Source organism: Colletotrichum phormii (assembly GCF_030913505.1).
Source record: "Colletotrichum phormii strain CBS 102054 chromosome Unknown BDP81scaffold_11, whole genome shotgun sequence".
NCBI classification, from domain to species: domain Eukaryota; kingdom Fungi; phylum Ascomycota; class Sordariomycetes; order Glomerellales; family Glomerellaceae; genus Colletotrichum; species Colletotrichum phormii.
This window is the reverse complement of record NW_026851453.1, coordinates 1,336,128-1,359,671: the sequence shown is the minus strand read 5'-3', so window position 1 is coordinate 1,359,671 and position 23,544 is coordinate 1,336,128. Positions and strand designations below refer to the sequence as shown.

Here is a 23,544-nt window from a genome sequence, read left to right as displayed (position 1 = left end):
CCTTCAGAGTCGGAAAAGGTGTGTTGAATATCCAATAATTTACACGAAGAAAAAGAGGTGAACGATAGACAGGGGAAGCGAATTAAAGTAGGCGGGTCAAAACGAAACAGATCAACTTGGCACGAAATACAAGAGCTACAGTGACATGGTTGGGGCGACCGGGACGAACTATTATACTCTCGAGGAGTTTGTTTCGATACATAATCTTGAAACCTGTTTGTTGCTTGGCGCACGTGGACCTGCAACTCTCGTGGGTGGGCAGAGACGAGGACCGCACATAATACTCTTCTTCCACGACGTAGGTACATACATCGCGACACACCAACCACACACTTACACACAGGCACATCAGATTTTTTGGAGGGGAATACCCAAGCGCTCCTACGGAAAGATCCTGGGCCGACAGAAATGGGCCACACCAAGGCACCTACGGCACCATAGGTAGAAAACCACAGGTAGGGCTGGTTTCGGAACGAAGTTGCACCCCTCAACTTGCTCAAACTGGCATGTTACAGGGGGGGGTAGTTGGATGACATCTCTGGGAACAGACAGACTGTTGGGTCTTCGATTTCGAAGGATCGTCTACGAAGACAGGGAATCAACAGGGACGATACCAGCTCCTAGGCGAACCTTCAACGCCTTGTCAGCCCAGCCCAGCCCTCAAACAAGACATCATTCTTCTCACTCATCTGTCTCTCGCAATCTCTCACTTATCTTTTCCCCGCGGTCCACCACCAGTCAGTGGCCTTCACTCTTGATTGAACGAACCTGACACGTGCTCAAGCTTTTCTCTTCTGGGCGCTGTATTCGAATTTCGCCGTCCCTGTCGGAAACGTGTCCATACGTACGTCAAACGCTGTCGCCCTCCAAGCCTCCCAACGTGTTTCTCTTCGCTGCCCTAATCGGGTAACATGGACCAACGTTTGCGGTATGTCACTCCCGAACCGAAACCCCAGTCCCCGTATGGAGTCACACCAGACATCGATTAAGGTAAACGTCGAACGTATCTGTGTCTGAATCAGGCCCAGCTCGTACCTCTACTTGCCATTTTGAAGGTCTGGTCACGCTCAAAGTCGGAGGCCTTGACCATTTTCCGCTTAGCAGCAGCCATAGCCGCAGCAGAACGAAACGGGGTCTCCCCATGCGCTCCCGAGCCGTCAGAAGCGGCGGCGGCAGTAACGGTAGCATCTGGAGCGTTACCACGGCTCGCACCCGAGCCACCACCAACAAGACTAGCTCCCCCTCCTCTTCCTTCACCCATCTCTCTATCAGTCCAGATTGGTGGTGGTTCCTGATGCAAAGGTCCCGGCGTCATCGCTTGGTCCCTCTTCTCCACAAAATGCGCGACGCCCGTCCGCGAGCGCCTCATCCCTTTGTTGCCGAACTCCGCCAAGCCCTCTCCTTCAAAGTCGAGCTGCGCGTGCGCCCATACGAGCGACTCATTGTAGTCTTCCTGCGCGTACGTGTGGAAGGCCTCACAATAGGCCCGCAGTGGCCGGTGTTCCTGGTTGCCGAACTCCAGGAACCCACGCGTTGCGTGCAACATCTCTTCGAGGCTGCGATGAGGCACATGAACCCATGTTGTTGCTTCTGGCCTCTTGGTTGCCGCCAAAGTCTTGTTAGACCTCATTGACGATGATACCGTCGGAGTTGAATTTGCTCTCTTGGCGGAAGCTCGAGCGGAGGCCTTGGCAGCTCGATGAAGGACTTTCTCTACAATCTCATACGCCACACCACCTTCCAGAAAATCATAATGCGCGACGGCGGCAATCGCCTTCAAGCCGAGGTCTCGTTGTGCAGGCGGTCGCTCCTCGATGCGTCGAATGCCGGCGTCAAAGAACGAGACGATATTCGCAGGCAGTTTATCTGCCTGGACAGCAACGGCGTCGAGGGATTGGGTTGGGTGCAGGCCGTCCAGTCGCAGACGAGCTAGACCGATGTTACCGCGGGCCTGATTTTTAATTTGGTCTCGCAAGTCGGCAAAGGCTTCATGGTTTCGGGGGTCAGCCAGCCGTCTGCCAAAGGCGGAGAGTGGTGGTAGCTCGTCTGGGTTGTTCTCCCGGCTGCTGTTGCTGCGGCTGCCCAGGCCAAGGTCTCCGTGCTCCGTTTCCAGGTCCCAATCGATGAATCGTGCGGCCGATTCCATGGCGGAATCGAAGTCGACTTCAAGCTCAATATGATCAAAAGGTTGGACGAAGTCTGCGGCGTCTCCGCTTCGCATTCGCCTCGGATGTCAGCCTTATTCGACTCGAGAGTCTCAACTCCAACTTGGTTCGACGAGACACGCACGTCTTCCCGCAATGGAAAAAGGTTCATTTCATGAAGTGAAAAAGCAACATAACAATGGGTGAAGTATGCAAAGACAGTGTTTAGTTTGGCACGGCCATGGTAAACTCACCAGTTGATGCATGTCTTGCCATTGTCTCTGCATTCTTGGCAGAGGATGTGTGAATCCAGTTTCACCTTTCTCGTTTTGCAATTCTCACATCGCCAATAGACATGAAGAAACTTCGTCGCCTTGTCTTCGCAAGAATCGCAATACTGCCAAGTAGGTATTGTCTTCAGACATGAGACGCGGGAGGTGATGAGCACCTTGAGCTCTGAGTCGTTCGCCAAGATGGCCAGCTCATTCTCAAGGAACAGGTCGACGGCCGGACTACACCTGTCAAAGTCGTCGACGACAAGGAACGCGTGATCGAGCATGCCAAGTCGTGACTGTAGCGTCTCTCGCATAAGCTTGATCCGGAAGATGTCGCGATGGCCGTGCTTCCTAGCGTCGAGGTAAAGTCGATACTTTGCGACGTACGCTTCGTCCTCGTCGACCTCTGTGTGGTTGACGCACAGTTGGTGGAATATACTCGTCAGAACGTCTTCCACAAAGGCGGTACCGCCCGAGGCCACGTCCGCCCGCACAAAGACTGAGGCGACCGCTTCCCTCTCCCAATGGTATTGTTCTCTCAGCCTCTTAGTCACCAGCGCAGACAAGGTCGTCTGAAATGGGACGAGTTGTAAGTCAGCAAGTAGGTAATCAGCGCATGAATTCTATCAGCGTGATGCATCGCCAACCAGCGTCTTGGCATCCGATCAACCCATGGGACGATCTCGAGGCCCATGACCCTCATGCAAACTGCAAACTGCAACCTGCAAAACAAAGGAAAGAAATGCAAAGGAAAATGCCAGGGAAAAGGTAAAACCAAAAAACGACTTGTACGCACCTTGCCTGACCCTGGTCTACCGACACAGCGCAGCATCCACTTGTTGTCATCCCGTTGCCAGCATTGAAAGATGTCGTTCATGAACACCCAGTCCCACAGTGGCTGCCAGATATTTGCGCCCGGTTCGTGCGACTCGCTCAATGCGGGGTGCATTTCTGACCGACTCTCGAACAGTTCCCTCACCGCGGGATGGTGTGCCTCTTCTTCTTCAACGGTGTCCATGTTTTGGGGTCTCCGTTTTGGGATTGGAAAGACTTAGGGTCGAAACGGCGCAACGTCTGTAGCTTGGCCCCAACAGAGTAGTAAAGTTCAAATATTCAACGTAGCCGGCGGACTTCCGACATTCAAGAAACGTTGGATAAGTTTCTTTCGTTCACCGTGCCACCGGACACTACGGATAGGGCTCCTCAACGGGAAAGAAATATCGGATTAGCATGAATCGCAGATGGGCCACCCGTTCAAGAAAGTCAATCACTTCCACCTGTAGAAGAACGCCATGCTCGAGTATGCACGTGGTAAGCAGAACCATCACACCCACTGCCGGGTCCACAAGCGCCTTGTGTCATCAAGAAACGGGTGCAGAGATTTGGTGGCTGCCTAGAGAGGCTCTATCAGCAGGCGTATCGCCTTACCGTTCCTGGTGGCTCGTAAAAATCGCGTGTGTTGATGCTACCGGGGTCGTGGAAGGGGGAAATCGAGCTATTCATGCAGCTGCAGGGGCTGCGCCTCACCAAGTTGCTGGAATCTCACGCAAAATCACCTTCCCTTGCTTGCCTAACTAATCAAAGTAATATGCTTAGGTGCTGACTAACATCTCAGCCGTGAATCCTACGGGACCCAAACAAGCCACATGTCTTGTTCAATAATCGTCTGACGAGCAGCCTAGCCCTAGAAGCAGGTCCCACTCAAACTACAACAACGGGCCGCAGCCACAAGCCGTTGACGCATCGCATGATACTATTCGATTCTCCATGTACGCTTCGCAAGCTTGTCTTCAGATACGGAGAATTCACGCCGTACTTAAGGTGCTTTCGAGCGATAGAGGGAATAATTCTATAGGAAAAAGTCTGTTCTGGATCACTGTTCTGCGGCCCGTTGGCATCATCCTGAGTTCATGGTTGTTACACGCTTCACGTCGAGAAATGATGTTGCCTAGCCTGTCGCAGACTTACATGCTCATCAAACGGGCTCCAAGTCTTTGAATTCACATTGGAGGCACATTGGTTACATCGGGCCACACAATATGCAGCCACGATGCAGCCCAGCAGTCTGGTCTCCAGGCTCTGGATTTACGATTGCCTAGCAGGGTCATGGGGGCCGAATGTTAGCCCGTAGGTGTATACTTTGCTTTTTGCCTCATGGATGGAATGAGATGAATAAGAAGAGTCTAGCCGGCCGGCTCCGGTTGTTATTCCTGAAGTTTGTGTTTGATAGCTTCTTTTCAGTCAAGTCGAGCGTCGTCTGGTTCCCATTATAGAATACATAGCTAAAATAGCTAATAATAAGAATAAAGATCCTTCTGGTTGAATTCAAGTCAAAATGTTGTTCAACCTCCCTTTATTGCTGCTGAGCCACTGCTTAGGTGCAGTGCTTGCTCGCCCATCTGAGGCTCCAAAGAGTTTGCCTCGACGACAAGATGCGGCTGACGCGACTGTTCCGCCGCAATCGATCTGTGGCGACATCATCGACAGTGTGAATGAAGGTAAGATCAAAACTTGCAGTGAAGTCTATCCTCTCATGCTGACCATATTTCAGGATATCGAATTTTCTGGGCCTCAGACGTATACGAATGCTTGACTAGCGTTCCTTTCAACGACGCCGTGGCACTTCGCTTCATCGAGTACTACAACGAGACTATGCAGTTCCAAAGCACACTGGCATATCTCAAGAATCCTCCTGAAGGCTATCAACAACCTGCGTTTGACCTCAACCAAGGCTTGGAGCTTTTGAAGGCGAACGTAACTTCAGGTGCCTACAAGAATCAGTACGAATTTGAAGCCGATCTGCAGCTTTTGGTCTACTCAGTCCATGACGCCCACGTCGATCTTGCTGCGGGAATTCTTTCAGCCTTCTCATTTTCGAGCCCTTGGTCCCTCGTCACAGCATCAATCGACGGCAAGGAGATCCCCAAAATATACTTCGAATGTAAGTGTCGGATTGGAAGTCCAATTTGGCCGCGAGTAGGGGCAGAGCATGGGCCACCTCGAGGGGGTACACTTAGACCTCGACTACCCACCCAACCTCCGGTTGGAATCTCCCTTCTACTCCTTACGCAGAATCAATCAATACAAAAATATTAATACTTTGTCACTCCCAGGACCCTACGGTTCGAACCAACTTCCCTGTGAAAGGAATACCAACAGTGAGTGACTCCGTGCAGTCAGAGACTATGTGTGACTTTTACTGACTTCGATATCAAGCTCATGTTCGCGATTACTGAGACAGTGGAACAAAGATCTCCGCTATTTCTCACATTAATAACGAACCAATTGTCGATTTCCTAACCCGCTATGCTGCGCTGAACTCAGTTGACATGCTTGAACCCCATGCCGACTGGAATCAGATCATGGGCAACCCCGTACAGGATATCATGGGGGCGTTGAACATCTTCGCCGGCAGCGGTACCTTCTACCCAGGAGACGCGCTTAACTTCACCTACGAAGATCCCAGCCTGACCGTAAACGCCGTCGAAGAGACCTACTGGGTAGCAATCTACAACAACCCTGATTTCACCGGTCCTCTGAGAACCGGCGGCGACTTCTACAACTACTTCGTCCTCGGACTGCTGCCAGCATCCTATGGTGAAGTCCCGCTGCCGCCGGCGTTTGGAGGTGGCGACCAGTCAGGCGGCACCATTGACATAGAGCCGCAGCAACAACGCCGGAGCTTCTACAATGAGAGTCTGAAAGCATTCCCGGCCAACCCGGACGTCGTACAGCACAACTTGGATGGTGAGGCGGAGGGGGCGAGGGCTGGGCTCCGACGGGCCCTTCAGACCTCCCAAGGCCAGCCTATACACATCTGCATCGACAATACCAGCGTTATTCAGGGGATTCGGGGTAAGGTCCCAGACTCCTCACAAGCGGCCTTCCTTGAGATCCAGGAGGTAGCTAGGATACACGATATACAAACCCATTGGTCTCCTGGGCACCAAGGTATTAAAGGAAACGAAGAAGCAGACAGCCTAGCTAAGGAGGGAACAACTCTACCAGTCCTTAGGGGCCAACTAGCTACTCTATCAGGTATCAAGTGGCTTGCTAAAGAGCGGCCAAGACGCCAATATAGACGATGGTGGAAACAAGAGGCAACTCCCCGCTATACCCAACTAGGGCTCAAGGCTACCCTTGCTTGCCCTCCTGAACTTGGCCTCCCTAGGGCTGCCCTTCATCACCTCCTCGCGGCACGGTCAGGCCACGGGGACTTTAAACAATATCACCAACGCTTTAACCACACAGAAGCACTACTCACCTGCTCCTGTGGGTGGGTTAAGGAGGCAGACCATCTAGTCTACTGCCGAAAGACCCTACTGAGGAGGCAACAGTGGCCCACCCTCTACCCCTACAGCCGCCAGGAGCCCGTAGGACCTATAGGGTCCCTCGATCGCTACTTCAAGGGGCTAATCACTGACTCTGAAGGCTTCCAGGCCTTCCTCTGCGTGACAGACTTCTTCCAGAAGACCTGCCCGCGGTACTAGGAGATAGGTCATAACCTATCCTCCAAACGACAAACTACCTCTATTAAGAAACCAGAGGGTTATAACGGAACTAGGGCACCAGTGGGAACTAGGGATGGATAAAACACATAGTAGCTCACGAGCAAGATTTGGAGGACGTCAGGATACGGCGTGTACTATATAGTATATAGCTAGAGCCTGCGACCCTTCACGCCACATACCCTCCGGGAGGTCTGCCGCAAGGGCGGCTGCGCCCTTGCCGCCATGGCGTTAAATAGAACAACAAACAACAGCACAACTTGGACGCGACTGGAAACGGTGGTGTTGTGACAGGGTACTTCAACGACGACATCTCCACCGGTGTGCTCAGCATTCCGCACTTTGACCAGCTGGGAGGGGCTTCCGACCAGTAACTCCACCGAATTTGAAGCGAAAGTTGAATTGGTGGCAGATGAATGGGTTATTACATCTCGGTTGAATGCTGAGACGAACGAGAACTTTACCTCATGGGAGGAGTATCAGGCCCCGCGAAAATACAATGACGACGACTTCAGCTTAGTGGTAGGTGGCCCGTAACGATGATAATACAGATGGCTCTCAGCTCACATATTCTCCAGGAACGCTATGACCTACCCAACCCGTTTTTCCACCAGGCCGCTTTTGATGGTTGGCTGATGAACCGCTACATCGACAACGAAGATGTTGGCAAGTCTCCACCGTTCAAGCCGGAAAATATCGTCATTGTAAGTCGAATCAACCGTGTAGCTCATTACGCTATAGAAACTCAATACTGACATGTCTCACAGCTCACTGATGGTGCCTGTTCATCCGCTTGTGCTCTCTTCCTCGAGTTGGCCACCACCCAAGGCAAAGCCCGAACCATCGTCGTGGGCGGTGCCCCCAAGCCCGACCCAATGCAAGCGGCGGGCGGTACTCGAGGAGCCCGCATATACTCTGGCAACTTCCTTGACAACGACTTCGCCCTTGCCCGGGACAAGAGCGAGACTGCCGCAGCCAGACTGCCCGACGTCCGTGAGTCAGGCATGTACGTCAGCTGCGCGGCTTTCAATCTCCGGGACCAGCTCCGCGCGGACGACGTCTCCACCCCGCTCTAGTTCCGCTACTCTGCGGCCGACTGCCGCTTGTACTACACCCTCGACAACGTGAATAACATGACTGTTCTTTGGCGAGACGTTGCCCGCGCTGCCTTCGAAGATGACAGCATGTGCGTGGAGGGCTCGACGGGGTACACCGTTCGCAACGGCGCGGCACCGAAAGCGCCGCCAAAGGCCACTCCCGTTTCGCTGTCCACACTCAAGACGGCGATCGAGTACACAGTTGACTATGATCCGGAGACTACCAACGGACTCCCGGCAGCGCAGGTCTTTTCAACAAAAATGGTAACGTTTCAGCTGTGTGACACCAGTCCGCAAGCGATTTCGCAATGTCCCAATGGCGGGACACCGATGTTGAACATCCCAGTTTCCTGTGGAAATAATTCGCAAGGGAGTATTGCGTGCGGTTGTCTCCCATCGTGCCAGCTTGCGGAGAATAAATGCAGCGATCTCAACTTGAGGTGCGCCTCGGCCAAGGCGAACGTTCAGGCGACGAATAAGGCGACCTTTGGACCCTCGAAAAAGAATGCTGCTAGCACATTCACGGGTGGGACGGTGACTCAGGGTTACTGCATACCCAAAGTTGGAGGTCCGTCGCTGGGCTGCCCGCGTTAACCTGATGAAGTAACTATGTTGCTATCACTAGCCCCAACCCTCGGAAGCAACAGCGCTATACGCTCTTAGACGTTCTTGTAAATAATTATAAGCAACATGATTGATTGAATAATTGTCCCTGAAAGCTCGTTGGTATCATGCTTTCGTTTTGTTGCGATTTACATCCGGAATCCGATACACGCTTGCTCTCTCCATCCTCACATTCTCCCAGAAGTCATATCCACCATCTTTCCTCTTCGTGCGTCTCTCTTCCCGTTCCACCTTGTTGACACGTCTCTTCTCCCTCTTCTTTCGTGGCACAACCTTCTCGATGCCAGATGCTATGAATAGCACCACTTTCTTACCACTCTTGTACCCCATTCGAACGAATCCTTGTACACGACTGCTGAACGCCGCGATGAGTGCTGCTGCAATTATGAAAACGGATAGGGGTAGTGAGACAGCGCCGACGAAGCCGATGGTTGGGAGTTGTTCGCTCCATTCGACTGTGTTCATACCGAATAAGCTCGTAAAGAAGGACAGAGGGAGGAAAATGACGGTAAATGTGGTGAAGATCATGACGGAGAGATTTTGCGAGGATGCTAGCTCGGTTTGAAGTCGAGACCACCGGACTTCGTCGACTTGAGCCTTGCGTTGGACCATTTCCAGAAGTTTCTCGTACTTTGATTCGTTAGTAGACATTCTGGACCCAAGGGTGTAAGCTTGAACAGAAAAGCACTCACATCATTTCTTGTCGTGTCAACTCTTTTCAGCATCTCAAGCGTCTGACTCTTATACTCATCGAGCTTGGCTAACGCTTCTTCGAGGTACATCTGTCCGTTATTTGTGACACTTTTGAGGTCTTCTCCCTCAAAAATCGACTTCATGTTTCGGACCACACCATCCTGGGTTTCGAATAGCCTTTCGAGGGACTTGAGTTCGTCCTCTAGATCCCGGAGTTCCATCAGCGCCGACGTGTTCTCGCGGTTCTCTCGTTCGGCTTCTTCCAGCTCCCGCTTGTGGCGCTTCTTGATGGATTCCGGCCGATTGCTGTCCGAGTCCGAGTCGAACCCCACATCTTTGAACGTCTGCATGCGGAAGTGCTTCAAGGAGGAAGTCATGCGCTCGGTCTGTACCCGTTAGTCTCAAGGCTAGGGAACTCGAATAGAGACTGGAGGTAACTCACGAGCATGCTGATTGCTTCTTCAAAGATTCTGAAGATCTCGAGGTCGGGATGCGAAGCCCGGTCAAGTAGAACGGTGATGGCGTGGAGTACAATGAAGGCTGCAAGGTCCAGTGCATTCTCACAACGGCCTGTGAGATCGCCGTTGAGCTCATTGTATACGCTGTTTCTGAGATCTGCTTGCTGAAATAGGGGTCCCTCTTTAGGCTTTGATTCCCTTCTATTGAAGAACGTGGTCAAGGTTTCTACGATGTTTTGTCAGTTCTCTACTTGCTTCTTCCAACAGACCGACCTGGGATGACCTACTGGTGTCGATGGCCCACAGCCAAAGCTCATCAACCATGAGAACCTTGCCATCCTTGACAACCTCGTCGAGATCTTGGTCTTCTTCGTCCGTATTGACCTCTTCCTCCAACAACCCCGTGCTCGAAGGCGTGAGCTTGTTCATCGGGCTCCATGTCGACCCCGAGGTCTGTCTCCTCTGAAGCCCTAGCTGTTCCAAGTCAACGCCAGTGGAAGCACGATCCTTGGTCAGCTTATAAAGCATCTGATCATCATCGCGGGCCCAGGTGTCTCTCAAGGAAGGATACGCAAACTGATCTAGAGTCCGGCGGTAGTTGAGCGGCGGGTCATATCCTATGTACTCCCAGATCATTCGAAGCTCCGCGGAGTCTAGCTGCGCAATCTCTCGCGGAACAGGACGAGACCTGCCATGCTGCGTGCGTTGCTTGATGAAGTTGCGTCGGCGGACTATGTCGATGTATGTGTCGAAGTGCAGGAATGGAAGGTACATGTACAGATACGCCGATGAAGGCCCAGCTGGACTAACACGGCCCGAGAGGTTGGGTGACGGATGAGGTGAGGGGGCTTTTGACATGATCAGCTTATGTTGCACCGAGGTCATTTGTTCATTCTCCTACCTGAGTTGAGAGGAATCATGTTGCAGGCCGGTTTGACGAATGACGCTTGTGATTGAGAATGCCTTCCAATGACATGCTTCGATGCCCAGTTATCATGGTTGAAGAGTTTCACGAAGCTTGGGTCGTTGGGGTTGGCTAGAAGACCAAAAACATCCTGCAGTACGTTCATTAGCACGACTCTGGGATAATTGCGCCCTCGATCTTACCTTAACCCAAGAGGGATTGGTGAATGGAGTATGAATCCACATAAATTTTCTATCAGTCGGATCCGGTCTAGAGAACCCAGCCGTCAGGTCCTCCAAGGCAGAAGCCCTCGAGTATCGGTCTTGCCGTCTAGAAAGTGGCTCCGAATAGCTGTTCTCGACGCCTGTTGCCGCGAAAGGCTCGGGATCTGGCGTCCTTGGCGATAGCTCCAGTTCCTTTGGGTCTGACCGTGTGCTGTCGGCGTTGCTGGCTCGGCTGGATGGCCTATTGAACCCAGGCGGAGATAAATCCGGCACTTTGAGGCTTTGCATTCGACGAAGAGCGTCCACAGACATCGAATTAGAGCCCCCAGCCATGGACGGGCGAGTGACGACGATGCCGGGCGAGCCCTGGCTTTCTGAATCCGAGCTCTTGGGCCGACTCCCAGTGTCTGAGCCAGCTCGCCATATCTTTTGCCCCAGCTCTTGGAAACCAGCCATGATTCTTAGACCATGAGAGCTGGGTTGTGAGTCTTCCTGGCTTGGGTGAGGCGGATTGGGATCGGACCGCGGCCGAAATGTGGATCTTCTCAACCGCTCTTCCAGGCATCGTTCGGGGCCTTTGTCCAGAAACTCTTGTAAATGAAGCTTCGTGAAGTACAGACGAATGGCGGACTCCATATCTGCGTCTGGGTCTTCATAGAAGCCAATTATCTCGACTTTGACGTGTCTCTTGAGATTCAATGGCGTGTGTATGTACTGGGAACTAAGATCCGTCGCCTTCTGGACCGCAGCCGAGAGCTCGTGCAAATATGTGTTCATTGTCTCTGTGTTTCCCTCACCGAACGATGCGCAGTTTGCATGCTCGCTATCCAGAGAGAACACTCGTTCTTGCCTCACGCCTAGTAATGATGACTTGATGGAAGCAATGGGGGCACCGAATCGAACTTCCTTCGCTAAGCCTCTACTCGTTGACCCAGAGCCCGAAAGCTGGGAGTCGATGGTCTCATAGAAAGACCAGATCCTGAGCTCGCTTGCAATAGTTGAGAATTCCTCGTCCATCTTTAGGAGGGGCTTGTGGCCTAATCTCAAATCGTTGGATATTGAGCGTGGAAGTGGTCGCTGAAGACGAAGAAGTTGGCGAATACTGTCCTCTAGGTTATTCATTGACAGGTAGCTTGAGCCCTTATGCGGCGTTGCTACGATAGTATAAGTATCTAAAGGTCATCTCAATGTCGCGAAAAAAAAGAATAGACTTACCAAAAAAGGTAACTCCATGGCAGTTATACATGAATGGCTTGAAATGTTCGCTCTTGATTGCTTTCAAAAGAGCCAGCTTAACGACTAAGCCGCCAATGCTATGAGCGATGAAGAACAATGGACGAGACCGTTGCTAAAGCCATGTCAGCCCGTGAAAACACGAAAGAAACGGTGTAGGAACTCACATTGCCATATCTTGTATTCCAAACTTGCTCAATCAAATCATTCGCAAGATCTTCCAACGTGACTCCCTCGACCAACTCGCGATGCCGGTAAAGCAGCATGCGAGCCTCGCTGACCTCCTTTCGGATCCCCTGCCTCACCCAAAGATGCGTCGCCTTGGGAAGATGCCGGTTGATGGTCGGCGACAGGATACTAGCTCCCGCGAGCTCTTTCAAAGCCGTCGGCGGCACATCGGCGGCCCGTCCGAAGTATCCCTCCGGCAGTGGGTCGCGGGCCCAGGTCTCGACCGGGTCGGCTCCGGGACACGGCACGCAGACGATGTCGACCAACGTCTCATTGTACCCGCGTCCGTTGACATCGCCGTCGATGTGCGCGAAACCTGGCCGGGGTTCCCAGTGCGATGAAGTACTTGGCCGCGGAGGCGATTGGGTTCTATCAACTTGCGTGTCTTCCGAAGGCTGGCCGGGCGGGATTGTCTGGGGCGGATCAGTGCTCTCGGGGCTGTCGCGCTGAGCGGCCGCGACTTCGTCAAGGACCGCGTTCTCAGTCTCGCGCGTCCAGTCCTTGTACTCCGACATATTGCCTCATCAGTCTGGATTACCGAGAAAATGACATGAAACCTTTTCTGCGAAGAGCGACCTGGGAAACAGTCTTGCTTAAGGAAATATGAGATTATTGCCAAGCTCATTCTGTTTGTCTTCAAATGTCGACAACGCAGTCATCATACCGGACGCCTGTTTGCTTATGCAGCCACCAAGGCGACCTAAACCCTGTGAGTCTGCGTGACCTGCAGCCAGGCTTGCATAGTTATTGCTGACGGTGGCAGGCTGGATCGTTCGCCAGCCTCAATTTCCCCTAGTCCCGAGGACAAGCTGCGGACCGAGCCTCAGAGGACCGTCACATCGGATTGGAGGTTGCGCGGGTGGTGTGCAGAAGGATCAGCCTACGCTAACTCCTCGTGGCCAGCTACGAGCATCACCTGGACAATAAAGGCCACAGGCAACGGCGGTTTTTGCTGAGACACGTTTTGGGGCCTCAGCCCTGAGACCCGCCCGTTAGTGAACACTCCCTCATGTCGAGAAAGCGACACAAAGAGATTGAGAATGCTAAGAAGTCTCAGGAGAGCCTCAGACTCATACGGTCTGTAAGATAAACCATCCACACCAGGCTGGATGACACACCCAGAGGCGGTCTGTTTGGGAGTTGGATAAGTCGAATGTCAGCTCAGGACTTGGCGGCTTCGCCCGCTAAAATGGCCCCGAAGTGTGCTGTGCCGCGTATCCGAGCTTTCGCGACCATTAACAACGAGGATGATGAGCGCTCGGGGTCATCTCTTCTGAGTAGGCAAGCCTGATATATGGAAGGGAAGCATTATATTCAACAGTGTTCTCCATCTGCCGGCCAAATTCCGCTACATATCCATGACGATTGCGAGTAGGTATCGACGGTACGGAAGTTCCGCAAGAGTACGCCAGCTCACTGTTGATCGGGGTTCAGCTCACGTCGGCTTCTGTCGGGGGTTTCAAGGCAGCGACCAATTTAGCTCAGCGTGACCTCAACTGCGACAGACGCGAGTTAATATCAACGGGAGCTTTCCTCGAGAGTAACTGGAAGTCTCACATTCTGAATGTTTCTGGTAATAGAACCCCAAGTTTCCATCATTGGCCTTGAGATTGCAGCGAGAGTCGCAGTGTTCTCAGTTCAGCTCCGGAATTCGAGGGGGGCGGCCTCGAGGTACGTACTCCCTGGTTCCACCCCAGAAACTCTGATCGCGGGGTTCTCAGGATGGAACGCGGGGCATCGGCCATTCCGCCGAGTTCACAATGACACAACTCAACTGAGTCTGACGATAAGAGGTGGTCATTATCAACATTTCAAGCTTCATCTCCAGAGTTTGATCAGTCTCCTGCTCTCTTTATTCATTCTGGAGTTCACGGAATTGTCCACACAACCTTTACAATGTCTTCCTGGGCGGAAAGCAAGTCGCAAAACCGCAGTCTGCAGATTCTCCAAGCTGCGACTGAGGGCAAGTATGGAGTTCTCTCCGTGGTCATGTAAGTATCATCAGCTACCATCACACCTAGTCAGAAGAAGATGAGACTAAGACCTGCTTCAGCTACAACATTGAGCACCTAACTGCCGTTGTTCGCGCAGCAGAGGTCAAGAAATCACCCATGCTGATTCTCTTGTTTCCTCTTACCGTGAAGCAGCTCCCAACTCTACCGTGGGCCGTCGCCGCAGCCATTAAATCGGCAAAGGTCCCACTTGCCCTACACCTCGACCACGCCCAAGATGAGCAGCAAATTCGCGACATCGTGGGAACTTTGCCATTCGACTCAATCATGGTTGACATGAGCCACTACGATCACGAGGAGAATCTCGCCAAGACCAAGGTTTTGACAAGGGTCTGCCACGACCATAACATCGCTGTAGAGGCAGAAAGTGGACGCATCAATGGCGGAGAAGACGGCATCGCAGACACTGGCGACTTGGAAGGTAAGTCTAGAGACCAGCTCAGCAGGTCCCATGTCCTTCATCCGCTAACTCAAATAGCCCTATTCACGAGTCCTGAGGAGGTCGAAGACTTCATCGATGCCGAGATTGATCTCTTGGCACCCAGCATCGGCAACATCCACGGAGACTACGGCCCCAAGGGCCCTCAACTCGATTACCAGCGCTTGACAAATGTCAACAAGCAAATTAACAACCGTGTCCTCATGGCTCTGCATGGAACCAACGACTTCAGTCCAGAAATCATGAGGAAATGCATCGACAACGGCGCCATCAAGCTCAATGTCAATAAGCTGCTCCTGGAGGTCTGGAACGCCCATCTCAGAGAGAACGCCAGCAAGCCACTGACGCAATTGATGGAGGATGGCATGAATATCTTGCAGAAGGAAACCGAAAGGTGGATCGACATTTGCGGCAGCGCAGGAAAGGCATAATATACTGGATCTGATTAATCTGAATGATATCTCAAAACTTTGCTGTTCACCACATGGCACAAAGCCAAGCCTGATGAATCCAACTTGGAGCACGTGATGCTCTAACACCCCTCTTCAGGGCGGATGCGCCGAAGATCGTTCCGATTGATGGGTTGAGCGGCTGGCACTGCAGCTGTACTGAACTAGTTAGCGTTTTTCCACATGGCTGAGGACCAAATTGGACCAACAATCAGTGATGCCCAACTAAGACTTCCAGGGGTCCTCCGCCGGAACGCGTTCTTTGGAGGAACAGTCCGCCAATTCCGAATTGTAGAACCTCCTTCCCTGTCACTATACTTCCATGAAGGCCGCGGAGACGGCTCTTTGACAATCGCCTGCAACATGAAGGCAGCAGACCAGCCAGACCTGCTCGGCACCAACAGCTCTTCTAGCCACTTCTTTAACCAGGCAACGCGAACTTCAGTCGCGCGTTCAAGGCGTCGGGTTTGCCTTCGAATATGGACGCGGGTCGACACAATGTCCAGGCGGTGAACCCTGAAGCCCCAAGCCTCCACCGAGAACGACTGAGCCGCTTCCTTAACGACAAGGGCGGACCTATCACTCTTAGTGTTGTCGCTCCTGATACCAGCGAGAGAAAACGACGAGCCCAGGCTGAGATTGATGGAATTTTTGCAGGCCTCACATACCTCGACAAGCTGAAAGAGAGTCAGGATCCTCCTGACGCCACTCCACAACCACAGCAACGCACACTTGATAAGGATTTGGTTCTCGATGATATTGGCCGCCGCTCTGGAAGTCAGGGAAGCTCTTTCAACTCGACGGCCCAGCCTCGACATACACAAAGCTCAACGGATAAAATACAACAAGCATGGACCAACCTACGCGGTTTACGGAAGGGAGTGGAAAGCCAGTACGAAAGGCTTCAATCGCTAGCCTCCAGCTCATCCTCGGAAAGTGTGCGAGGGCTTCCAGGCATATACGAGAACGCTAGAGGCATGAGCAAGATGGGCATCTTGGCGCATCGAGATGCTCTTGACTTTGTCATCCCTGACACTCTCGCCGAAATCGTCGCCTTCACATCAGTTTCTTACCTGATCACGAATATCTTGCTTCAACGAGGCCGAATCGTCGAGACCAATCCCCTTGTCGATCTGCAGAGATGGGGAGACTGCATCCCGGATATCGATAATCGCAACGCTTTCGCCTCCTTTGCCCTAGAGATGTGGCCTTCAGATCATCCACGGACCATAACTAACGAAGGCGAGGGCGGTCATGATGACAAAGCCTCGCATCGATCAGGACAAAAACAACATGCGTCGATGGGAGGAATGATTCCCGGGCCACAACTGCCCTACCCCCAGTTCACCCAACAAGAAGGCCACCAGGGCAGCTTTCCAGGAGAATTTCCAAACCCATCTTCACCTCCTTGGCGGGAACAAGAATTATCTCAAGGATCGCCCTCATTCCTGACACTTGACCGTTGGCCTACACAAGGATTGGACTTGGAGTGGCTGGAGAACTTGCAATCCACAGATACGGCTTCCTTCTTTCAAGAAGATCCATCTCATCTTGGACGAAGCAACTATCCAGCTGAAGGATTGGAATCGAACTTCTGTCATTCCTTTTCAGCTTCTGGTGTCGATCTGATAGACTTGGAAACCTCTCCTTCTGGCCTTTCACTGGAACATCTTCCTACTCGGGCCCTCTTGCCTATCAGCAGTCCCCCGATGCCTGCGTCATTGCCGCCTGCAGTACAAGACGCCTCCGTTGGCTTGAACGTCGAAGGAGACAACATAGACTTTGCAAACACCAAGCATGATAGCAGCAATCTGGGTGTCAATCCGGGATATGCCTCTATGGTCTCAGCTGTCCTCGCATTCTCGCAAGATATTGGCGACTTCTTCTATCGACTCTCAGGCTGCGGCAAAACAGTTCGCGGTAGCAGGCGAGGCTCAGCATACGCCAGTCAGAGATCAAAAGCCGAAAAGAGACTACGAAAAGAGGTTCTTGATCCGATGAAAAAGTCCTGGTCCAGTAACGCGGTGTTTCTGGCGCTGTTGTCAGTGGCCAAGAGCTTTGTTGTTCTAGGGAGCCTGGGAACTCTCGAAGATGTCCAGGACTACTTGGTTGCGATCTCTCGCGTAAGACTACTCCTGCTGTCCAAAGCTTTCGCACATATCTTACTCTGACATCTACATAGGAAATCATTGAGCCCGGCCATGGGCATGAAAACTTCGTTCGTTTGATTCACCGTTCCACCAGGGCCCATCCCCAAGGCACAAAAGCGCCCACTCAATCGAACACAGATATGACAGAAGAGCATCCTCCATTGCTCACACACCAGAGGTAAGTTCCGGGTACCAACTTTCCATCGCCCCGGGCCATGTGATTGACCGACCGAAAACAGCGAGATCCATCCGGAGCAGGCACATCAATGCTCAAGCTGCAAAAGGCCATTCACCACGAGCTCTGGGCTCTGGAAACACAGACAGAAAGAACATGAGAAAGACGTTCCGAAGATAGACTGCTCATACACTGGTTGTGGCTACGTTGCTATCCGGCTAGATCTTGTGAGGCTACATTGGAAGAGGAAGCATAAGGAGGAGACCTTGCCCTCTGATTTAAAGCCTAGATTCCGGGGAAAAGGACGTCGAAGAGGCTCATGAATTGTTGGAGGTGGTGGAAGTGTGTCGAGTGCCGTTGACCCTTGAAGCCACAAAAGGTAGTCTCATCCATTTAATGATGGAAGACTTACACAAATGACATCTACGGACATGGATGGAAGGTCCCTAGACCCAGTTTTAGCTAGAAGATGCATCTTATGGTTGTAATGACGAGCGAGCTATAATTCAATTGTGATTGTATAGCGTGAGTTCCAAGTTAGTGGTTCGCTTGATGAGGTGTGCAGAAAGTTGATGCATTGAACTACTCTACTGAAGTTTCACATCGGCTTAAAGCAGATTGGTTCTTGTCTCCGCACTTTCCCAAGAGTCGGACGCCGATCATAAGGACACAATATAGATAAGTACTTTACTAATGTAAGACACTCTGCATATCTGCACTTGCTTGTATCGCAGCCTCTTCTCGAAGCTCCACTGGCTGTAAAGGATAACGTTTACTTGGTGTTGACAAAGTCCCAGCTGGTCACGGGAGCAGTCTGACCGCCGATAGTAGCCGTGGGACGGTCGTAAAAGTACTGAACAGAAGTCTCACCAGCGTCGCTGAGAATGTGAACGACGAAGTGAACGATGAGCTCCTTTCCAGCGTAGAAGCCCTTGACAATCAAAGGAACCTTCAAGTCGAGCTCGCTGCCAGTCTTGGAGATGAAGGTAGCGCCCTTGACGCCAATCTTGGGGGTCGAAACACCTCCGCCGGTGACTCCGCTGTACCAGACCGTGCACTTGCCCGTGTAGTCCTCTTCGACCCAGAAGTTGAAGGCACAGGAGGCGGCCGAGATCATGTTGCCGGCAACGATCTTAAAAGCCTTGCGGACATGAGGGGAGGTGAAGACGCGCTTCTCGAGCGAAGCGTCAACCTCGTCGGCGCTGCGAACGGCGACGCCGTTGGTGACCTCGATGCTAACTGGGGTGTCGACGCCCTCAGCCAGGAAGTTGACTTCTGTGAAAAGAAATCGAGATTAGCTTTGATCCCTTAATGTATTCCTTCCTAAGTCAAAGGAAACGGCTGTCTGTAGAAAGGAACTTGAAGAGTCTATCTCACCTCTAGCCTCAATGGCGACGCCAGCGTTGTCAAATAGGGCTGGTGTCGGATTGGAAGTCCAATTCGACCGCGAGTAAGGGCAGAGCATGGGCCACCTCGAGGGAGTACAATTAGACCTCGACTACCCACCCAACCTCCGGTTGGAATCTCCCTTCTACTCCTTACGCAGAATCAATCAATACAGAGATATTGATACTTCGTCACCCCCAGGACCCTACGGTTCGAACTAAATTCCCTGTGAAAGGAATACCAACAGCTGGCAAATGCAGCGGAGGTGAGGGTGCTGGCTGCGAGCAGACCAGCATAGAAGAACTTCATAATGGGTGCCATTGTCAAGAATTATAGATCGAGAATAAATGAATTTGATTCTGTTTTAGTGTTGAAAGAGAGAGCGGGAAAGAGTGTTGGATGGAAATGGTAGATTGTTTCCATTCTTCGAGGAAATTCGGTGTCTTTTTATACCTGCAAAGCGAGCTCAGACAATGTCGAGCTTTGCAATGAGGCAAGAGGCATCCGTCTCTTCTAGCCGTGAAGCTGTGCTCATTTCGTTGACTTGACACTATTTCGGGCGCTTCGGTGGTTACCTGCAAGCCGCGACTGTCGTGATCTCTGCTGGACAGCTACACCAAGGGTCGCTTAGCTCATCCGGACTCTCCGCTGTTAGGCCGCAGTGTCTACACGTTGGCTCGTTCCCCCTCAGAGTTCAGTTGACACCACGACTACACCCCATGTCAAAAAGCTTCACTTTCAGATCACTTAAATAAGCCTTCAATAGGAAAGATGTTAGAAAGCTTGTCGTGAGAGCATGCTTATGTTTCTCAAGCGTGTTGTTCCGGCGTGTTACGGGCTGGACCCGATTAATGGATCCGGGCCAGCGCCCGGATATTCTGCCACGATTGACCGCGCGGGCTCCATTACGCCTACGCTCCACCTCCGCGGAAGCTCCGCTTGTAAATCTCTTCTCGTCAGCTTAGATTCTATCTACAGAAATCACCCCTACGTGGCCACACGAGGGCTGGGCTCTTAACACGGCGGTAAAGAAAGGACGGTTGCAAAATTGCCCACAGGCACATAAGGTTCTGAATTTGCCCAAGGACCTAAGAAAACTAACCGCTAAAGAACTAGCACTCATCGTTCGTTAGGTTTGCTCATCTAGCTGAGTCATTTTTCGGACTTGTTACGAGAAAAGCGCCGAAATGCTGGAATAGTAGAAGTCCTTTTACTCCTCTCGAATGTTGGAATCCAGTATGCAATCATCCCGAGTATTCAATATTCACAATAAGCAGCGAAGTCTCAAATAATATATGTTCTTGAGTACCAAGTCTGGGCCAGTCGGTGATGCATGCTCTCTGGCACTTCTTGACTCGCCTCATGTCGGCCTGACGTGTTGTGGCAAGCCGCAGCTGCTCCAGGGTTCATATATTTAGGATCTCAAGCTACGTGCGGCTGCCGACAACCGCATTGCGGAGATCAAGTCGCGGTCATGACAGAGTGCCGAACTTGACATTAGGTTTTGCAGCTGGTATACGAGAACGAGGGGTTCGGACCTCTCTGATGCCGTTAAAATACATTGTCACCGCGCTACTTACCCAAAGTACCGTGCCGGGAAAACTCCGAACTTTTCCGCATATGACTTTATATACGAGCATCTAAGAAATTTATTTGAGCCGGGATCTGAACGTGGTCGAAAGGTGAGTGGCGTTTGGCTTCTTGCAGGAAATCTATCGACGAAAATTTTTCTGTAATTAGCCCCTTAGGCTGCGTCTTCAAATCCACCCAAACGTCACGGGCCTACGCCATTCCATGGTCAACCCTGGTGGTCTAGTCAGAAGCGTCGTGGTGGCTCTAAGCGTAGCCGTCAGTGGCAAGGAGGTAAGGATCTGGTCCTATAGTTATGGATAGAATGGTCGAGTACGGTGGCGTGATCTGTTTATCTCTTGCACTCTGCTCTCCAATCTCCCCCCTTCGAAGCCGTCTGCTTAGTATATGAAATGTCACGAAGCCACTATCCGGGGGTTGGACGGGTATCAGTGGCACGGGCTATGACGTTGTCTGGCTTTGTTACTCAATAGCTCTTCCTGGGACCAAGTCAAACAGCGTTTATTGGATACTATTTCTGCAGACACTATGGGAGTTCCTGCACGAGACAAGTACGAATCTAGCCCGACCGCGACATAATATCGGACCAAAAGAAATCGCGGGCGCGCAAGCTCATGTCGAGGTTTGTGTCTTAGATGAGCGGTACAGAAACTCCCCGGCTCACGGACCAAGCGTTCGCCTTGCGCACTGCCTTAGCGTATTAATACCCAGTAACAAATTCGGCACTCATTTACTTTATGTACTAGGTGCCTACTGACCAAGAGCTGAGAGACCGCCTCAATCGCAACTCATGCGCCGATAATGTTCTCCACTGCGTATTTGCTGGATAAAGGCATGACTTTGAAAGCCTGGTTGTCGATTGCGCTAACGGCGAGGTTATGGGAGTTGTCATTCTGCGCGCATGGATTGAGGCTAGCTAGCCAGCTCAAAAAGCAAGACAAGATCACTGAACAACAAACAGGCCGCCGAGCAAAATATATTCCTTGCGGCCAGTGTGGATTGAACACACGACCTTCAGATCAAGTGATTGAAGTTGACTTCAGTCTGACGCTCTCCCAACTGAGCTATGTCCGCCGCTGGATGCTGATGAGAGCTCAACAAGAAAGGGGGCTCATGAATCGTGGGCTAGGGCTCCGAACCCTGCGGGTCTCTGGCCAAATTTTTCCCGGCACGGCGGCTGACGACCACAGCCAATCGGGGCATCCCAGGCCCTCAAAAGCAAATTCATCGTTATGATCTATGGTAAAGTTCAATAACCTAGGTAGCCCAGTCTTGTACTTAATTCGACTTATACCGAAAGGGCTCAGGATCGAACGTAACCAAGACGAATATGTTGATTCAAGGATGATGTTTTCCGGTCATCTCGTGACTTGCGGACGCACGTCGGATGCAAAGGCAAGCTAATTGAATTGTTCTCGACAGCAATTAACCTCTCATACTACAGGAGTCGTCTTCTCTCGTTGCGCCAGGACATAGCCAAAAGCCTCATCCAATATCCTCAGACCCTCCTCAATCTCCTCCGCATTCACAGTCACCGGAGGCGCGAGTCGGAACACGCCGCCCATGCCCGGCAGATTGACAACGTTACACGACAGTCCCAAGAACATTGCCCTATCAGAAACGGCTTGGCCAAGGTCCGATCCAGGTGCCTTCGTCTTCGCGTCGGAAATGATTTCGATGCCCTGAAGCAACCCACGTCCACGAACATCGCCGATGCACCAGTACTTCTCCTGAAGCTTCAGAAGACCGGTCCGGAGCTGTTCTCCGCGGTCGGTGGCGCGCTGGCAAATGTTGTCACGCTCCACAATCTCGAGAACCTTGTTGCCAACTGCGGCTGTAAGGGGATCATTGAGATGCGTCGTCAGCCAGAGGAAGCCAGCGTCCTTGCATCCTTGCGCAACCTCGGCGGTCGTGCTGACAGAGGCTAAAGGCAGACCGCATCCCAAAGTCTTGGACAAGCAGAGAATGTCCGGGACGGTATTGTCGTGCTCGAAAGCGAACATCTGGCCAGTGCGGCCTACACCAGTCTGCGCTTCATCGAGAATAAGCAACATGCCGCGCTTCTTGCACTCCTCGCCAAGACGCTTGAGGTAGCCCTTGGGAAGGTCAAGAATACCTCCCGTAGACAAGATCGGCTCCATAATGAACGCCGCCAGAGACCCAACGCTTTGTCTATCAATCATGGACCAGCCGAAGTCCATCTCCTTCTCCCAGTCGTAGGCGCCGTCGGCCGTGCGGAATATGGAGCGGTAGGCGTAAGGTGCGGGGAACGCGAGTTGGCCCGGCATTGCGGGGCCGCCGTTCTTTCGGCCGGCGGAGTAGGTGGCGGAACCGGAACCTGAAGTCAGGCCATGGTAACTTGCCGACAGGGCGACAATTTCGAATTTCCCAGTGTGGAGTTTTGCCATCTTAATGGCAGCTTCTGTGGTTTCTGAACCGGTATTCAAGAAGAAGGACTTTGGGCGGATATCAGCCAATATGGTTCAGGCAGACCAAGCAATAGGAGGGTTACCTTTTCGAGGGGAGCGGGCAGCAGCTTGCCCAATCTCTCAGCAAGATCGGCAACAGGCTGAGTGATCATATTGCTGAGCAGGTGGTCGAGCTCAGCGACATATCTCTGAACCACCTGAACGATTTCCGGGTGTGAGTGGCCCAGGAGAGAGCTCATTTGACCAGACGTGAAGTCCAAGATTTGGCGACCTTCGGCATCGTAGAGCTTCGTGCCCTTGGCCTTGGTGATGATAACAGGAGAGTAAGGGACCCCCGTGGACATCAAATACTTGTCGGTCTTCGCCCAGAAGGCGGCTGTGCTCTCGGAAGCCATGATGAATGATTGCTGGAGGGATAATGATGCTCGTAAGGATGGAAAAAAGCTCAGACGATGTTTCACTTCATGTACGTCCAGAAGTTGCAGTAACATGAGTATTTATCTGGGTTGATAACAACATGTGTGAG

At 52.1% G+C, this 23,544-nt stretch overlaps 7 protein-coding genes and 1 non-coding gene across 8 annotated transcripts; 3 read left to right on the top strand and 5 right to left on the bottom strand.

Annotated features, from left to right (window-relative positions):
* Positions 1-1,018: 1,018 nt before the first annotated feature.
* Positions 1,019-3,437, bottom strand: BDP81DRAFT_321171 (uncharacterized protein; the record flags this gene model as incomplete). Its single annotated transcript, XM_060584589.1, has 3 exons — positions 1,019-2,213; positions 2,399-2,991; positions 3,216-3,437. 3 exons carry the CDS (start codon positions 3,435-3,437, stop codon positions 1,019-1,021), a joined length of 2,010 nt encoding a protein of 669 aa, XP_060444936.1.
* A 1,317-nt stretch (positions 3,438-4,754) lies between these two features.
* Positions 4,755-6,909, top strand: BDP81DRAFT_394936 (uncharacterized protein; the record flags this gene model as incomplete). The annotated part of the gene is made up of 4 exons (XM_060588019.1): positions 4,755-4,917; positions 4,971-5,360; positions 5,744-6,321; positions 6,757-6,909. The coding sequence occupies 4 exons, from the start codon at positions 4,755-4,757 to the stop codon at positions 6,907-6,909; spliced, it is 1,284 nt and encodes a 427-aa protein (XP_060444935.1).
* Positions 6,910-8,553: 1,644 nt separating this feature from the next.
* Positions 8,554-13,103, bottom strand: BDP81DRAFT_429470 (uncharacterized protein). The gene is made up of 8 exons (XM_060590520.1): positions 12,328-13,103; positions 12,143-12,275; positions 10,907-12,081; positions 10,701-10,854; positions 10,087-10,647; positions 9,784-10,025; positions 9,341-9,727; positions 8,554-9,278 (listed from the first exon to the last, which is right to left on the bottom strand). The coding sequence occupies exons 1-8, from the start codon at positions 12,901-12,903 to the stop codon at positions 8,754-8,756; spliced, it is 3,753 nt and encodes a 1,250-aa protein (XP_060444934.1). The 5' UTR covers positions 12,904-13,103; the 3' UTR covers positions 8,554-8,753.
* Positions 13,104-13,985: 882 nt separating this feature from the next.
* Positions 13,986-15,323, top strand: BDP81DRAFT_481732 (fructose-bisphosphate aldolase class-II). Its single transcript, XM_060594973.1, has 3 exons — positions 13,986-14,379; positions 14,442-14,821; positions 14,879-15,323. Exons 1-3 carry the CDS (start codon positions 14,285-14,287, stop codon positions 15,268-15,270), a joined length of 867 nt encoding a protein of 288 aa, XP_060444933.1. The 5' UTR covers positions 13,986-14,284; the 3' UTR covers positions 15,271-15,323.
* Positions 15,324-15,572: 249 nt separating this feature from the next.
* Positions 15,573-18,116, top strand: BDP81DRAFT_407040 (uncharacterized protein). The gene is made up of 3 exons (XM_060588998.1): positions 15,573-17,411; positions 17,471-17,616; positions 17,678-18,116. The coding sequence occupies exons 1-3, from the start codon at positions 15,768-15,770 to the stop codon at positions 17,934-17,936; spliced, it is 2,049 nt and encodes a 682-aa protein (XP_060444932.1). The 5' UTR covers positions 15,573-15,767; the 3' UTR covers positions 17,937-18,116.
* A 53-nt stretch (positions 18,117-18,169) lies between these two features.
* BDP81DRAFT_407039 (uncharacterized protein) lies at positions 18,170-19,574 on the bottom strand. The gene is made up of 3 exons (XM_060588997.1): positions 19,245-19,574; positions 18,991-19,029; positions 18,170-18,888 (listed from the first exon to the last, which is right to left on the bottom strand). Exons 1-3 carry the CDS (start codon positions 19,318-19,320, stop codon positions 18,386-18,388), a joined length of 618 nt encoding a protein of 205 aa, XP_060444931.1. The 5' UTR covers positions 19,321-19,574; the 3' UTR covers positions 18,170-18,385.
* Positions 19,575-21,573: 1,999 nt separating this feature from the next.
* Positions 21,574-21,663, bottom strand: BDP81DRAFT_t180. Its single transcript has one exon. It is a non-coding gene; the product is annotated as a tRNA-Phe (tRNA).
* A 246-nt stretch (positions 21,664-21,909) lies between these two features.
* On the bottom strand, positions 21,910-23,524 carry BDP81DRAFT_429465 (aminotransferase class-III). Its single transcript, XM_060590519.1, has 2 exons — positions 23,102-23,524; positions 21,910-23,045 (listed from the first exon to the last, which is right to left on the bottom strand). The coding sequence occupies exons 1-2, from the start codon at positions 23,507-23,509 to the stop codon at positions 22,023-22,025; spliced, it is 1,431 nt and encodes a 476-aa protein (XP_060444930.1). The 5' UTR covers positions 23,510-23,524; the 3' UTR covers positions 21,910-22,022.
* Between the last annotated feature and the right edge of the window lie 20 nt (positions 23,525-23,544).

What these genes read in the sequence shown, in the direction of transcription:
- BDP81DRAFT_429470 (XM_060590520.1), bottom strand. Translation starts at nt 12,903, where the DNA reads ATGTCGGAGTACAAGGACTGGACGCGCGAGACTGAGAACGCGGTCCTT. An exon ending in GCTGTGGGCCATCGACACCA is followed by an intron (nt 10,026 to 10,086) that starts GTAGGTCATCCC and finishes AAAACATCGTAG; the next exon opens with AAACCTTGACCACGTTCTTC. An exon ending in AAGAAGCAATCAGCATGCTC is followed by an intron (nt 9,728 to 9,783) that starts GTGAGTTACCTC and finishes TAACGGGTACAG; the next exon opens with ACCGAGCGCATGACTTCCTC.
- BDP81DRAFT_481732 (XM_060594973.1), top strand. Translation starts at nt 14,285, where the DNA reads ATGTCTTCCTGGGCGGAAAGCAAGTCGCAAAACCGCAGTCTGCAGATT. An exon ending in GGAGTTCTCTCCGTGGTCAT is followed by an intron (nt 14,380 to 14,441) that starts GTAAGTATCATC and finishes GACCTGCTTCAG; the next exon opens with CTACAACATTGAGCACCTAA. An exon ending in AGACACTGGCGACTTGGAAG is followed by an intron (nt 14,822 to 14,878) that starts GTAAGTCTAGAG and finishes TAACTCAAATAG; the next exon opens with CCCTATTCACGAGTCCTGAG.
- BDP81DRAFT_407040 (XM_060588998.1), top strand. Translation starts at nt 15,768, where the DNA reads ATGGACGCGGGTCGACACAATGTCCAGGCGGTGAACCCTGAAGCCCCA. An exon ending in ACTTGGTTGCGATCTCTCGC is followed by an intron (nt 17,412 to 17,470) that starts GTAAGACTACTC and finishes ACATCTACATAG; the next exon opens with GAAATCATTGAGCCCGGCCA. An exon ending in CCATTGCTCACACACCAGAG is followed by an intron (nt 17,617 to 17,677) that starts GTAAGTTCCGGG and finishes GACCGAAAACAG; the next exon opens with CGAGATCCATCCGGAGCAGG.
- BDP81DRAFT_407039 (XM_060588997.1), bottom strand. Translation starts at nt 19,320, where the DNA reads ATGGCACCCATTATGAAGTTCTTCTATGCTGGTCTGCTCGCAGCCAGC. An exon ending in CTCCGCTGCATTTGCCAGCT is followed by an intron (nt 19,030 to 19,244) that starts GTTGGTATTCCT and finishes ATCCGACACCAG; the next exon opens with CCCTATTTGACAACGCTGGC. An exon ending in CGTCGCCATTGAGGCTAGAG is followed by an intron (nt 18,889 to 18,990) that starts GTGAGATAGACT and finishes TTCTTTTCACAG; the next exon opens with AAGTCAACTTCCTGGCTGAG.
- BDP81DRAFT_429465 (XM_060590519.1), bottom strand. Translation starts at nt 23,509, where the DNA reads ATGTTACTGCAACTTCTGGACGTACATGAAGTGAAACATCGTCTGAGC. An exon ending in TGCCCGCTCCCCTCGAAAAG is followed by an intron (nt 23,046 to 23,101) that starts GTAACCCTCCTA and finishes ATCCGCCCAAAG; the next exon opens with TCCTTCTTCTTGAATACCGG.